This window comes from Nesoenas mayeri (assembly GCF_963082525.1).
Source record: "Nesoenas mayeri genome assembly, chromosome: 5".
NCBI lineage: Eukaryota > Metazoa > Chordata > Aves > Columbiformes > Columbidae > Nesoenas > Nesoenas mayeri.
In genome coordinates, this window is record NC_137548.1 from 34,404,137 (window position 1) to 34,421,203 (window position 17,067).

General features: G+C 37.2%; 1 protein-coding gene across 1 annotated transcript in view; it reads right to left on the bottom strand.

Moving 5' to 3' along the window:
• The window catches only part of FMN1 (formin 1), a gene marked incomplete at both ends in the record, with an annotated part of 135,459 nt that extends 118,838 nt beyond the window's left edge, over positions 1–16,621 (bottom strand). Inside the window, 2 exons of the mRNA XM_080345247.1 lie at positions 12,982–13,099; positions 15,227–16,621. Coding sequence (XP_080201373.1) covers positions 12,982–13,099; positions 15,227–16,621 — 1,513 coding nt within the window. The remainder of the gene's footprint in view (positions 1–12,981; positions 13,100–15,226) is intronic.
• Between the last annotated feature and the right edge of the window lie 446 nt (positions 16,622–17,067).

The following is a 17,067-nucleotide window of genomic DNA, read 5'->3' on the forward strand; positions in this document are numbered from 1 at the left end:
GTGTTTCTAGGTCCTCCACACCATCACCATAGTCCTGTAAGATGGGGCCTTCTTGAAGTGAAGGAAATGGGAGGTGCTAGCAATTGAGTTGTCAGGGAGAGATGAGTCTGTCAGACCAGACTCTTCAGAAGTCCACTTAACGGCAGTTTATACTGACAATCTAACTTTCCCGCTCCCAGATCATTGATGGTATGTCCAGGGAAATTCTAACAAATTCCTATGTAAGTCGCTTTAATTAATGCAAAAATGTCTAAACACCATATTATTTCTTAAGAAGTATTCAAAAGCTGTAATAAACATGAGTGGACTCTCATTCTGAAACTTCAAAGGAACAGCACAGGGCTTCAAAGTCCTTCGGATTTATTTCTTCTAATACGATGTCCACTTGCATCATCATCTAAATGGTGTTCCATGGTTCCAAGGACTAACTTGTTCTTCAGTGATATAATGCATCAAGAGTTTATCCTGATCATAAGGTTCATTTATAAGCCTTGTAAAATAATCACATTGAATATTCATGAACAATATCTAGCGTTCCTAACTCAACTACAAAAAAGGATCAAAAGAAGAAAACAAGTCTTAATGCTTAGAAAGTTTTAACTCAGCAGATTGCTTATACTGTAATTGTTTGAAAAGCGTGGGAACAGGAAACAGCTAAATGAATAAACAAATAATGATCATCCATACACAGTATAATGACAGGTTCTCAGCTTACAGAAATAAAGGAGAAGACAGGCCAGAGATACTGAAGCAATATATTACACTAGAAGGACTAAGAAAGAATTTCTTGTTCTCCAGAAAAGCTGTTTTAATCACTAGGGAGTCAGTATTCCATCATTTGAGAATGTCTTTAAGAAGCCTTTATTCAAATATTTATTTTTTCAAAAAAGGCAGACCGAAATTTCAGAGTAATTAATGTACATTACAGATTATATAAACTCAATGTCAAAAAAGGTTGTATACTTATAAAATGTACACAGGTTCACCACCTCCATGATAATAGAATGAAATTAGTCAGTCTTCACCTAAAATACCACAGCTGCTGTCTCAGCTGTCACAGAAGAACCCTTCAGAATATCTCACCTTCTCTCATTTCCGCATACATGGAACAACATAAATGCTTTGGAACATGCCTTATTCAGATATGTCAGTTAATTCAGCAACCAATTGCAGAAGTAACAAGTCATTGTAGAAAAAAGAGGAATACTATCAGAAAGTCCTCTTTTAAAATAAACTGAGTTCCAACTCAGCTTCAGTTAGTTATCACATATTCTATAATAATTAAATAATTCCAAAGACCTGCTTAAAAGGAGTTTCCAGGTCGTGAAGGTTTGTACAGAATAAGTTCTTTAAGCTTCATTTGAAATCCAGCAATGGCTGGGCCGATGTGGGTCCTGCTCTTGGTTGGACACAAAACTGAGCAAGGAAACACAGAAAAACACAGCAGGTGCTGTATCTGAAATAAACTTCCATAAATCAGGTTAATATAATTCATTCCCTTTCTTAAAGCACAATTAAATCTTCTTTCCCTTCAAAATACATCCCTACTGATTCATTGCTAATGACATTGTCAGGTACTAACTTATTAGCTATCACACAGTTTTCAATGGGATTTTATTGTATCATTTTGGCCATGTTAAATGTGCTCTTGTTTTGAATACGGACCAGTGTGTGTCCAAATACATCAATGTCACAGAAAAGTAAAAAGCTACCATCCCTTTAATCCTTCCAAAGAGACTGGTAAACAGGGTAAACTCAGTTCATGTACAAAAAGCTTTAGTTTCCATTTTTTTAATACACAATATTTATTCAAATCAGTAGAAGTATGCTGCTACAATGTTTCTCATCATTTATTAATTCATTTCACCTTATCATTTTGCTTAAATTCAGTTGTTACCTCAGTTTTATGTAAGATACACTTCACAATAGAGGACCATAGCCCACCAACTCACAAAGAAGTTTTCCAGCTCAATTTTCACTACACCTGAATCCTTTCTGCCAAGATTTTTAGAATAAGCACTGACAGATGATAACAAGCTCAATTATTAGCCATATTAGATTATTTCTTAAAAAAAAAGAAAAAAAGAGAGAGAGAGAAAGTAATACACCAGTTCTCTGTTGTGATGTTCATCCAATCAGACTTTGAATCTCAACTGTGTAAAATTTCGCACTCAGCAACAACCTAAGTTCCACTCACTTTAGTGGGATGTCGGCCACTGAAGCTGAAGTAACACAAGCTAGAATTCCGAAAACAGTTCCTCATCTATATTGCAGAGCTTGTGTAGTCTTTATTAAATTTTAAGTCCTAAAGAATGGTAGGTACTGCAGACTGTGCCTTTAACATTTTTATTCCATCAAGGAAAGGTAAATATTGCCTTTACAGTAACAAAAGGGACCAAAGACTAGACACAGACAGACAACATTACACTGTTCCACCCACCTGGTGGTCCCTCCTTGTAAAGCTTTAGGTAAGCTAGAGATAAAAGCATAAGTAAGATTGTATTTAAGCTTCACACAGGAAATGTATAATTTTACACTCATTAAATATGAATCCTAGCGGGGAGCCTAGCAGCCTCCCTGCTTTTTATTCATTACTACAAACATACACCTACTTCAGTCAGTATTTTCAGCTCCCATTTACATAATTTTTCTTGCAAAAAATTATCAGTTGTTTATGAACTGCTTCATTTCTTAAGTATTCCTAGGTATTAGCACTGTCCATCAAACCAAATCAAAAGCAAATAGCAAGTATTTAAATGCATTTCTATAATGTAAAAAATCCCATGGATATTCCTTAGTTAACCATAAGCCACATGTAGTAACACTATGGAAACAAACTGGCAAATATCTCTATAAAGCTCTCGGCTTGATACACACAAAGAATTGCATATTGCACAATGTAGAATGATTAAATAATTGATTTTATTCTTTCCTCAAGGTTTTCAGTTGGAAATAACAATGGCGCTCCCTCATTATTGTCTTCTCATGTTGCTTGGTAAGGCAATGAGAGCAACGCAGATCAGAAAGCTCAGCCTCTCTTGACAGATTAACTCTGTACAATCTCATTAGAAGACACAAGTTTAGGGTAGGAACACTTTCAAGAATTCCTTGGTGTTTTTTAAGTTGTTTCTAAAATACGTACCTTTTAAAAAAGGCTAGACTGTGCAATAACAGTGGCCAACATACGACATATGCCACCGGGTGATAAAAATAAAGCATATAAAATATTGCTAATGATTAATAAAGTAGGAGGCATGCCTCACTGTTTTGCAAAGAAAATATACACTATAGCATGCATGTTTTTCCATAATGCATAGAAACACAAACATAAAATAAAATCTGGATGTTCTGGACAACCTATGCAAATGACATACCTTCAGTTGTATAATCACACAGAAATTATCTTAATACAGAGCAGCAATAATGTGTACAAATACACACAATACATGCTCATGTAAATCTTTGTCACGATACTGAGCAAGTTTCAATGTTCATCACCATTTCTAAGAGAAAAGGTACAAATGCTCACCATAAATCTGGTGACCTGAAAATTTAACCTACAACTTTGGTAATAGTGGTTACAATGAGTCACAATGTTTCAAGTGGCAATTTTCATTCTCGAAACTGTTGCCAAAAGCAAGCATGCACATTCCAATATTACTCAGTGTTATTCCATTTGTGTTCAAAACCGTGTTGTGCAAAAACTATCTTTCTCCTTTGACAATAAAATAACTTACCTACTTGAATAATTATAAATAAAATCTTATATTAAAATCTTTCCCACAGAAATCTCCATAACTCACATTTCCAAAAGATGAGTTACTCCTCAAACTTTACATAAGCAATTTAGGAACCTTCTCCGCTGTGATCTCAAAACTTCAAGTAGAAAGTAGAAGCTTTGAAGATAAGTGACCCATATAGCCACTTCTGGTCAGTACATCTATTTTTGTAAAAATCTTACATACTAAACTCAGTATGTGGAAACATGCAAAAAAAATGTTAACAGTATGTAAAAGTAATTAGAGAACAAAAGCTAGAAAACTTGAGCGCAATCTACCTCTCTTGAGATGTACCACACCCTCTAGCTTAAAGGAAATCATCGACTTTTAATTAAACTGATGAATTACATTTCAGAATTGCGAGGGCTTCTTAATCTTTTCTCCCTCCTTGGTAACCATTGGTCCCATCATTTCCAACATTCTTTTTTACTATAGTCTTTATTTCTTCCTGCATTACTTCACTATGTAGTTTTCCCCTTTAACCACCAGGTGTCAGAGGGGAATCTACTCACCACAGCTGCACCTTTGTTATTATTTATATCTTTATTTTTATAGGCACATTGATGCAACTTTCCAGGCTTTTTCAGGCTGCAGTCCTAATAAGAAGCGAATTTTCAGGCTTTTCTTCCAATAAACATAGTCATGAGCAACTTTCAAAATATGTTATTTGTTCAGTCTTGGAATGGTGTTCATAAAGCATAATTTTCCCACAGAAGTAACACTTGGAGTAATATAGACATTTATTTGAAATGCTACATTAATGTAATATTTTAAGTAGAAAAATTGTGGCTTACACATTTTTTTCAAAAATGACTGGTTAGTGAAAGCCCAGAGCTTAGGTTTACAAAAAGTTGTTAGACTGTCATCTTAAACTTTCTGAACATCAATTTGAACAAGTTTTGCATTTAAGCAACCTTTTAGAACTAGGAAATTAAAACTGATTTATGCTTAAAGATATTCTTAGAATTGCCTAATTTTTAGGGCTTGGTTAAAATAATACTGAATGTAGTTTTGCCACATTATCCTAACACTTCTTCCCTAACCCCATTGCAACTACTCCTTCCTGTTGTCCTTTCTTTACTTCCCATTGAACCTGGACCCTTTTACAGCCCCATAATTCAATACATATAAGGATGTCAATTCCCCCTTCTGGGAAACAAGCAGACACCCTTTATTTCAACTTAATTATTTTTTTAGACTATTAAGTGAAGAAAGAACCCTTCAATCCTAAAATTTAATGATTTTCTGCACCTTGGAGACTCCAGTACAGTGAAAATATGGAAGATGTGAGAAAGACAGATGGACAGGGACATGTGGAGAAGAAACAGCCCTAAACAAACCAATAGTCCATTATCTAAATATTGTCTGGATACTGAAATAATACAAATGATATAAGAGTTAACTCACTACGGAAGATAAAGTAACTTGACAACACTCATTGAATTCCCCGAGAACAACAGAACCATACCCACAGAAAAGCATCCTTCTGAAGGAAAAAACAGTAACCCCTTGATTCTCTGTTATGGAAATGAAGAAAATAATTCTTACTCTTTCTGACTGCAAAGCAGTATAAAGCACTATTCAGAAGCAGTCACCTGAGTAACCTATCTACTTAACTATTCCTCTCCTGTCAAAGGTGAGGTTACAGCTACAGTTCATTCACCTGAGAGAAGAAAGTAATAGTTTTGCTTGTCATTGTCACTCTCCCAGCAACGCACCATCAGAGGTACTGCTGCTGCAGCAATCCAACATGATTTCTTTCTCAATAAATGTCCTACTTCACATTTACAAACCCAGTCTATTACTGGATCACATTCACCAATGCACTATGGTAAACATATAACATACAACACCTTATCAACAAACATGAAGAAGAAATTAATTACAGAATTTCTTTGATGACTTATAGACTCTATCTACTTCATCTAGCACAAATTTAAAATACAAAGCACTTATTCCAGATCTTTAACACCTTCACAATCATTGCATGATATATATAGTAAGCATACAATGACATCATATGTATTCTATGCATGCAGTACATGTATATGTATTCAAATGTAGGTGGGTATGTGGGTGACCATAGGCGCACTACATATCTTCACACACAGGTGCACTGCTTCCCCAATATGTTTAGAACTGCTGACAGACTTAAAACATGGATATATAGAAAAAAATAAGGAAGGTACAATAAATAGGGTTGGGTTTTTAACAGATAAGAGTATGTGTCTGTGCCATAGCAGAGGGGACAAAGTTGGCAGGGATAATACCGAATTTAACTGAAAAGAATCCCCAAAACAAGTTTTAAATCCAAATGCAAATTTTCAGAAAACACTACAGTGCTCAGATTCAGGGTTTCATTTTGACTAGTATGTGAATCTCTCATGTTCAAATGCTGGGCCAAACAGAACACCTGATCATGTGAACAGTCAGACTGGAGAACAGGAAAGTGAATTCAATAAAACTCAGAGGCATTTTTGTTATACAAAAAGCCTCGTATATTCTGAAATAGAACCATGGAAATAAAATATAAAGTCATTCTTCTTGTGCTGTACACAATTGCTCTTTCACTGTGTTTCAATTATATAACAAGAATCATCTCGTAAACCCCTGTGACTGTTTCAGGCCTTTGCAATGTCACATTGGTAGGACCTATAGCAATGCCAACATTTAAAAATAAAAACTACAGTAAAAGAAATTATTCATAGAACTTGTCTCCACTATATTCAGATAATGGATTAATTTTCTCACTAGGAAAATGTAGTTTGAAAATCAAGTTTCTACTTTGACTGGATGAAAGCTGTTCTGTATGTGTATTCTTAGGCACACTGGTATCTATGGCTGCACAGATGTGTGCATCCAGATATGGATTGTATACTGTAAAAAGTGTCCTTGGCAGGCATCTGCTGCAGTAGATGCATCCAGACTCAAAAACAATAGGTCTCTTAAATATACTACGTTTCTATAGATGATATGCATAATGGAAATAAAGCAGGGTTTTTAATTGAAAAAGCAAAGCATAACTCTTCTGCACCCTCACCTTGTAATAACGTAATCCTCAGTGTATAGGAAGGCATGAATATTTTACTACACAGCCTTAGGCACAATTACCATACTGTGTTATTTTTTTTCAGATTTAAGTTTAGGAAGTCAGTATTCTTTTCCATTCTGCATCTCTGTCGAACTGTAATAGCCTATAAACAGAAAATAAACTGAATTTGACTTGAAAAATGGGTCAGGATTCTTATCCCAATTTTATGGATGAAGCTTAGAAAGGTCTCACAGCTTGCTTGAAGTCATTCCAAAAGGTAGCAAAAGGGCTAGAAATGGAAGATGAGCATCTTAACAACAAATATTCAGCATTAACAGGTGCCTACCTTTTATTTCGTCCCTATCTCAAGAGGCAGAGTATGAATGACAGTATCAGCTGAGGTGAGGAAAAGCAAAGGAAGTTTCTGTTTCTTGCTTCTTTTTGAGTTTGTTTGGTTGTGTTTTAATATTTTCAAAGTAAGTCTTAGCAGGCTGGGCTGCAAGATAACTGGAAAAGTGGCTGCTGCATTGATCAGCACATGCACAACCTATTTATCTGAAATTGTAGAGATTTCCAAGCAGCTCTAAGCCAAATACCTTCCAAATACATAAAATTATAGCTTTAGTTGGCATAAGTAAGGGGAGAAAATGTCATTGTTAGTCTAGAGGAATATAATATGGCTACAAAAAACTGACTTGTAATAAAAACTCAGCTTCTCAATAACAAGCTAGAACATGAATATGAAACAGAATATGAAACACTGACATAACATGGACAAACACACCTGTCATGCTGCACAATAAATTCAGTAAAATGTAGGAAAATAATTTACAAAGCCTTTATGCAGCCCACCTGCACTCTAAGGCCACATCAAGTTGATCAGTGGCCATTAAATCATGAAACCACTATCTTCAGCCAATGCATAGTATCCCGCTTGCTGTAGTCCTGCTTTATCTAATTCATTACAATAAAATTTGTAACAGAATCCCAGAACTAAACCCCAAATACCATAGTGAAATCAAACAAAATGAAACTTAAAAAAAAGTATTTTTTTTTTAATTCTGAGATGAAACTAGCTGTTAGCAGGCACTGTTACAACAATTTCCTTCAGGACAATAACAACATATTGATAGAATCATAGAATGGTTTGGGTTGGAAGGCACCTTAAAGATCATCGAGCTCCAACCCCCCTGCCATGGGCAGGGACACCTTCCACTAGACCAGGTTGCTCAAAGCCCCTTCCAACCTGGTCTGGAACACTTCCACGGATGGGGCATCCACAGCCTCTCTGGGCAGTTTGTTCCAGTGTCTCAGCACCCTCATGGTGAAGAATTTCTTCCTTATATCTAATGTAAATCTACCCTCTTCCACTTTAAAGCCATTACCCCTTGTCCTATCATGACATGCCCTTGGAAAAAAGTCCCTCTCCAGCTTTCTTGTACGTCCCCTTTAGGTACTAGAAGGCTGCTATAAGATGTCCTTGGAGCCTTCTCTTCCCCAAGCTGAACAAACCCAACTCTCTCAGCCTGTCTTCATAGGAGAGGTGTTTCAGCCCTCTGACCATCTTCATGGTCAAGCATTATGATTCTTTTAGAGACGACCATAAATTGTTCAAGGCCACAAAGAAAATTAATGTTAAAGAAAGAAAATAAATCATGTTCTTATCTCTCATCTATTTGTTCAGACCATTATGACTCTCTTTTTCTTACATAAGCTGGTTATTCTCTACATTTACATCATGACCATAATGTAATATTTTTGCTGGGAGCCCAGAGCATAGGGGGCCAAGGTTGTAATAGATTTAAGACTTGGCAATAAACCTCTGCCATTATTTTTTTTATTTCATTCACCATTTATTTAGACACTTTTTGTTTAAGAAGAGCTTTCTCAGTCACCTCTCTATTTCCTTATTTACCCTGCAAGTTGTGCTTTATAGCATCACAGACTGTTGTTGTTGGAATTGTGGCACCATAGAGACAGCATTACCTCACTTCAGATCTAAGGATGATGAATAGATAGACTGTGAAAGAACAGGGTGTTTTAATGTTAAATACAGATATTTGAATTAACAAGAAAACATGTAATGAAAAAAGCACTGAATGGATTAATGTTTTGACTTTATTTTTTTAAACATTTTCTCCAGCAAAAATGTCAAGTACTTCTCTCTTATTGTTTTTTAGATTTCTGTTTTGCTTAGGCAAAGGACTAGACTCTCTCTGATTAATAGAAGAGAACTATTTTGCTCCTAATGGCTAACAATGCATTTTTAATAGGAATCACAGGATCTGTATACTACCTTAATGTGGAGATGGTTCTTCAAACATAAGTAGATTTATGAGCAGCAGAACTCTTGTCTAAATTCCTCTTCTTGGACATGAGCAGCTGCAAATGCTGATCTAGTCTTCAGCAGCAGCTGGGACATTGATTATATGTGGATTCTATGTGAAATATTATCACAGATGAGTTTGCTCAATATAGACAAGAATTTGTCTCCTCTACCTGGCTAGATGTTTTCATGAGACATAACAGATGACACATCTACCTTTCTATCAGATTTAATGCTTAACAACTGGGAGAAGTCTCTCTAAGAATTATGGAGAAAAAAGAAAAATCAACTTTTAATGAAAACAGAAAAACAGAACTTTATGGCTAAAGAAATATGCACAGAAATGTCTTTGATTATTTGGGAAAGATTTACATGGAATAAACCTATAACTATAAATTTAAAAACCCTTTTTCTAGTCTTCCAGGATATAAATGATGTAATGTACTACAGACTTTCTGGACAACTATTTCAGACTGACACACTTCAAAGAAGCTCCAGTTTCTCTAGAGAACCACATAAGCAGCTTGTGCTAATTACAGAGTGGCAGTTGACAACACAGTCACTTGCTCTATGGAAACAGAAGAATTAAAGATTCAGAAAACATAAGATATGCCAAAATATTGTAATGTCATCTTTTTAATTGAAAATCTACAACCTGGGATTCGGCTGTTGGACGGTGACAACACTATGACTACACGAGATATTATCAAAGGCACAAAAAAAACTCCACGCTACTGCAGCATTAAATTTGTTCAGTAACTTCTTTCACTTCTAATATTCCTAACAGGCCTACTCAGCCCAGTACACGTGTTCCTTGTTATGTCCATTTGCTTTTCAGTTGGTTTCCCACACATCAAGCCAGACTACGAACCTCAGGAGGGAGTTAGCTGCTCCTTCAAGCTGCTATGAGTCACTGTGTTGTCTGCTGCATAGGCCAAAGTAAGCCTGAATTTCTTGCTTCCACTAGGCAGCAAGAACAATGAGGAAAAGCATGGCAAGGAAGTGAGAAAAGATCAAAAAGCCAGGAATCCTCTTCCTCATCCATATCTTCCTGTCATTGCTGCCAGAGTGCATGGACATGAAAGAACTAAATCAAAGACTTAGTGCAGAACTGTGAGAAAAATTACAGTACTCCAATTTTCAAATTTTCAGTGTTACTTTAAATACTAATTTCTCATGAGAAATGAAAAAAATCTGTGCTGCTTCATAAAATAAGCACATAGTCTTGTACCCTGTTACAAGCACAAAGACTTACGTCCACAGATTTATGCTTGCATATGATCCCACTTGTGACAGAAGTATTTTGTTTAAACCTAAAGTAAAGCTGTGCTAAATGAATACTTACCTAATAATTCAGCCTATTATTATTGTTTGTATATAGACTCTTACTGTTTATGTAGACTAAACTTTTAATCACAGAAATTAAAACATTAACATAAATAATTGATTGAAAGTCAAAACAAGTCACTTCAGCATTTTTTACAATACAGATAATCATCTATTCAGGAACATCAGTGGAGGAAGCCTGGAATCACAAACATCCCTGCCACACACAATTTTTGAAGCCTGTTCTGAAATCAATAGTTTTTCATTTGATCTTAGCTGTCAGGACAAGACACTGGGGTAAGAAATACGGTTTCAGGTTGAGACCAGTCAGTTTAATGATGATGATTAAGCTACTTCCTATCGTACTTTTAAGAAGCCCACATAGTGCACAAGAAGTTCCTAAGGTACTGGTGGCTGGGAGAGAATTTTGGATGGGAAGCGGGAGAGGGATGAGGGGAAATGCCAACATACTCATGCACTTCAAAGGTACCAGACACTGTCAGAGTGAAGATACTGAATTTAGAAGTAATTCTGTATTGCCACTTTCATATTCATTTAAAAAACCCACAAACTCTGCCCCCCCCAGCAATGAGACAACATTGAATACAAACTCTTTTTTAAAATTATATCAGCACTACTCATGTACAGTACCTTTCTTCACTTGCAGGAGACTGATTAAATTCATTCCTGCACATAATGCTTTAAAACAGTGACCCTAGTACTCAGAAAAGCAAATGTAACTGATCCATCACAGGCAACTTACAACTGCTTGCTGTGTCCCTGCTACCACAACCACCTTCTGGGTATCCATGAACAGCTGAAAGAAACACAAGCCTGCTCATCACTGAGGCACACCTACAACTCTGTTGCACTCCTAGCACACATTGCAAATACGGCCTTTGCCTATGGCCTTTGCAAGCACCGCCTCTGTCTCATCCTCGCTGAATCACCAGCAGTTTGTTTTCATTCAAACCCTTCTCTCTGCCAGACACTGCAGTGACTAATGAACTGTAGAATCTGGTCTGTATAAAATTTGACTTAGCAAACTAACCATCAGCATGTTGATGACACTGCCACCCAAAATATCACAGTAACAAAAGAGTAACAATTTACATGGGCTCTAAGCCAGTCTGCCCTTCCTATTCAGATTTCAGGAAAGCATGACCTCATTTCTCTACAAGTAGTAGAATCTGGAGCTTTTGTTAATTCAGTCTTCTTTCCTTTATTTCAGCATTTGTTTATGCCACAGATGATTACAGTCATTAGGAGAAAAAATATTTATTTGGGTAAAATTAAATACAGCAAGAATACAGCCTATAATAAGAATCTAAGAGTAACAGAAAAAGCCTGTAGCATTCCTCATCAACAGTTGAATACCTGTCCTGGTCATCTAGTGATAGACTCCCACACCTCAGACCAATCAGATGCACTGTAAATTCAATTCTGTCTATATTTGAAACATGTAATTCCTGTCAAAAGCAAGGTTTCTGAATCTTCCAGCGTCTTCCATGCCCACTTTACAAACAAGGAAGATGAAGACAGAGAAAACTGAGGAAAGAGGGAGAAAGAAGTAATACACGAAACAACACAGAGCAATAGATCTACTACTTCTATTTATTCTTCCTCATATACAAGGCCAGATGGACATCCACTGGAACTGGAAAGAACCATATAGCATTACCCTCTACAATTTGTCACAGCAAGGTAGCATTTAACCTTGTTTTTTAATTCCACTTAATCCTTTCTAAGTGGTATTTTCTAAAATCTCCAGGTACTTGAAGAATAGATGGTCTATTGCCTTTCATTTCAATATTTCAGACAGCTCCACAGTTTATGACTAATTTCTGAGTAACAAGGACTTCCTGTTTCATATTTAAGTATGCAAATTTGAAACAGAGTTGTGGCTACAATAATCGCTTGTAAATATGTAAGTATTTATCTAAATAACACCAAATTAAGAATTCCACAGAATTTTCTGTGGAAATCTTACCTGATCAGCATTGCACTTAGACATACCCTCTCATACATTTGTATAGACAGCATACATGGCTAGTGATAAAACTGATCCAAGTGGACATGAGTATTCCCCTGTTTATACACAAGTTGCAATAATGGTATTTGTTACTTTTATTCGAGGCACTACCTGGAGAAAATCTGCAGCCAGACTACAGCTGGGCAGGTCACTGTCCCCTGTACTCTAAGGCAATGGCAAAAGCAGTCAGGTTTACATTTGTTTACTATTCTGTTGCTCAGCCATTAGAAATGGATAACCTAACTTCTCAAAAAAATCCACTTCTTTCCTCATGAATTTGTGCAGTCAAGTGTTTAGATTTCAACACAGATTTAGCCATTTACATTTAAAATCAAATGTTTAACAAGTAGCAGTAAACAACACATCCAAGACACAAGGTCTGTTTTTACTGATAAGAAAGTACTGTGACTTATCACCAGCTCTGTATTAAACAAGATCAAAAATTTCAGAAACTAATTTCTGCAAATGCTTCACCTCTTTGTTTTACCTGCTTCTGTGTACTTCAATCCTACTTTTACTTCTTCGTGCGTTGCTTTTGGTGGCGGCCAGACAGTCTGGAGTCTCCCTGGAGTCTTGTCATCTTGCTCTGAGGGACTCAGGTCAGGCTGTAAAAATTACACAAGAAAAAATTAAAGTCTGCAGTATCAATAGATTCCAAAACAGCAACCACCATCGTCAGTTCTACATGTGTACTCCTGAATGGTTATTTGCCTCATTCGACCGATCGAAACTGTGCTCAGTTGGTTAGAAGGGACACAAAGAAATCTATGTAATTATTAGGAGGAAAGTAACATAATGCATGTGACATACAATAATTTGTTGAAACTGTTCACATCAGTGTGGAAAGCTCCTTTGGTGAACCATAGAGGTGGTCAAGAACACTAGTTTTTTTTTCCCATATCTTTTTTTCAGAGTGAAGAAACCCACCTATGCTTTTCTTACAAGTAAACATTAGTTGGATTCACCTAAGACATCATTTGACAACATAATTTTCAGGAAGCATAGCTAGTTTATTAAATTCCTGCCCCACCCCCAGCAGCTTGCTTAGTCCACATACCACAGAATACTGACACATCAAAGTGCTGCTGCAGCTGTTAATGGGACTGCATTGTCAACTGGAATGCTAAAATAACCCTTTAAAGGTGTGGGGGGGAGGGGGCGCAAAAAAACAAACTAAAACAAAAAAAACGATTAAACAAGCATTCTTTCAGAGCTTTACATTTTGTTGTGGGGTTTTTTGGTTTTTGTTTGTTCTTTTTTTTTTTTAACATCTCTAAAATTTCTGCAATCCAATTTACAATATGCTCCTACTACAAGTAATTGCATAGGCACAACTGTAGCAACAGCAAAACCCTGCATGAAAGTCACCCATAAATGGCCCACATGAGCAAGGAACGAGGAAAAGCAAGACCCTCTCACTCTCGCTTTGCCCTGAGAAAATGTACATTTGTACTAGATCAGACATTAAGCAGACACTTACAAAAGCCACCCCTGCTGACTCCTGTGCTCCCTCCCTGAGCGTGTGAGGCCACAGCTTCCCTGGCAGGTTTGCTGGGAGCCACCCAGGCGCTTGTGCCAGTGCAGCCCAGGGCTGGTGTCAGCGGGAAGAAGCCAGGAATGGGAAGGGCACACACAGGCTACAACTGCTGCACAAGCCACGGCCAGTGAGTACCTCTTTGCTCCTCCCCACAGGTAATTTACTACAAACTGGTATTATCAGTCTACCCAGGTGTCAGTCAAGACTTTTTTGAAGTTTTTAATTTTATGTAAGAATAAAAATTTACAGAGTACAATCAACACAGAAAATTAACTTAAGTAGCTTCAGGTTCAGGGTTCAATCCTGCAAATTTAATCATCCGATAATTCCCCCTTTAGCCAAAACAGAAGAGTCTTTTAGACTGATTATATCTGCCAAAGATGTAACCATAAGAATTTGGGGTTGGAGAAACCCCAACCCAAGGGTTACTCATTGAATTAATGAGTTCAGATCACACTCAAATTCATTTATCATCATGGTTCTATGGAAACTTATCATAGATTTTTTTCATTTTTTAAAGATATAGTAACTAAATCTCCATATGCCTAAGAATATTAAGCTTGCAAACACTTAATATTAATCCTTGAGTTGTCTTAAGTTGTCATTAAGTTATACTTGTATAACGTTAAATGCCTATCAATATTTGCAAAGATAGATATATGCATGTACATAAGAAAAAAATTACTTTAAATTCTATGTCTTGGACAAACTAAGTTGAAAATCATCCATAAATTCTCTTATCAGGTCCCATAACAGAATTATTCCTAAAGGTAAAATGAAATTTACTTTCAAAAATAAAAAACTCAATGAAAGAAAACAGTGTGATTGAGAAAAAAATAAATAATACTACAGTAAATATTTGTAGCACCAAACTGATTTAAAACTACACTTAACATATGGGCAACTGTATTGTAATGATCTTTTAAAATCAGAAACTGATTAAGTTCTCAGTACTGATTGAAAGCCTGTGACTATCACCAGTACTTACTGAATTCTGCTACAACTGCAAATGCTCAAGAATTCTGACAAATTAGCCCCAAGATTTCTTCAGTTGGGAATCCAAAATTTGAGATTGCCAAAAGAAGAGGACGATTCTGACATTTTGACCTTAAGTCCCCACCAATAATTTTAAACAATAAATACTCTTTTATCAATCTGCTTCCAGGTCTTAGGAAGAAAAAATAATTCAACCTACAGATTTGTCTGATGGTCCATCCCCAGGTTTTGATTTTGACCTTTCAAATACAGCTTTCAAGGACTCTTTTTCATTTCTCATTTTGCGTTTTATGGCTTCCAGTTCCGAAGTATCTGCAGTTGTTTCTTTTTTGGGAGGCCGTGAGAATAAAGCTTTAAAGACGTCCAGTGCAGATTCAGCAGGGCTTGATTTTATTTCCTCAGAGGGAAGTTGTGGTTCTGTTTTGCTAGAGGCTTTGTACTCTTGAGCTTCATCACTGTTCTCGATTTCCCCAGATCCCTCAGCAAAGTCCTCGGTTCTATCTTCATTCTTGGAGACCTCTATGTTCAACAAGTGCGAGAGTTGTTCCAGGAATGTAGGACTTGCTTTAGGTTCAGCCGTTTTTTTTTTAGTGGTCAAACCTGATGTAATACTGGATTTCTTAACAGGCTGTCGTAACTTAAGCAGAGCTAAATCATTCTCCCTTGGTTTAATTTCTGTAAGAGTTTCCCCATCCTCCGTGGTTAGTCCCTTTTTCCTCACACGTAGTCCACTGAAGAAAGCAGGCAGCTGGAAAGTCTTTTCAGCCAGTGCTGTTTTTTGGAGCGATGTATTGTCAGCTGAAGGTCTTTGTTCTTCTTCTGGAAGTTCTTGAGGGCAATCCCCTGCAGCAAGCAAGCAACTAAACTGCTCATCCATTAAAATTTTGTCTTTTCCACTGGAGTCATACTCCAGAACGCCATCCAGCTCTTCAGAGAGTTGCTTAGAAACTGGTGGGTGCAACTGAATGTCATCTGTATCCACAGTGTCATCACTGTTGCTGTGCCCTTCTGAATCTGACTCTTCCTTATTTTGATTGTTATAATCCAAAGCCTCAGCAGACAAAGCAGCATTATTTAGCCCAGAGTTGCTTGTATCGTTTTCATTGGTGTCTGGGTCCTTACTCTCTGTGTCCGATTCTGTATCGCTTGTTGTACAAACCAAAGTACCTTGTACAAGAATAGCATCCTTGTCATCATTGTCAGATTGAGACAAAGAAGTCTGTACAAACCTCAAATGGTGAAAAAGTAATTCATGTTGTTCAGCTAAATCCAGTTCCAGGTCAGTTTGCCTGCCAGACATGGGGTCAGCTTGGCCACTGGTACTATTCATGCCGGGCTGATTTTCTGAGTCTTCGTTACAATCATTATCATTCCTCTCATGCCAGGTGTCAGCATGAGTATTTATATCGGTGTGCAAGGGTTGAAATGCTTTAAGTACTGTTTCTTCTTTGGAAGCTGTAGGTTCAAATTTAGTTGTAAATCCAAAAAGTGTTTTCACAGAAAAAGTAGTGAAAATATCAGGTTTGCCTTCTGCTGTATTCTCCAGGTCTGGAAGCTCACCGGAATCGGGCAATGCATTTTCTTCTTCCTCCATGTTGTGTAAAGCAGAGGATAGATTTGCTTCTAGCAGTGCTACTAACTGCTAAACAAGTATTTAATACATGCCTTCAGACAGCAGACTGAACTCACTGCAGGCACTGCAGGAGGCAGCGCTCCCCGGCCCTGCGAGGGCAGCCAGCCTCCCCCAGGCCACCCTGCCCTCCTGCCGCCGGCAGCCAAAGTATCCCTCAGGTATCCAAACTGTATTCCAGGAGCAGCAAAAAGACCCACCGTAAAAAAAGTTCTCAGCAGCGTCGGTAACTTGTTCCTGTACACAAAGGACTTTTTGTCACAGCAAATATGCCAGCGCACTAATCTTGGTTGAAAATTCGACCAATGGTTCCTGCTGGGACGCTGCGATCCTACTGGCTGCACTCAACTTCCTACGTGCTAAAAAGTGCCGAGCAGCTTTATAAACAAGGCTCCCAAACAGAACTGGAT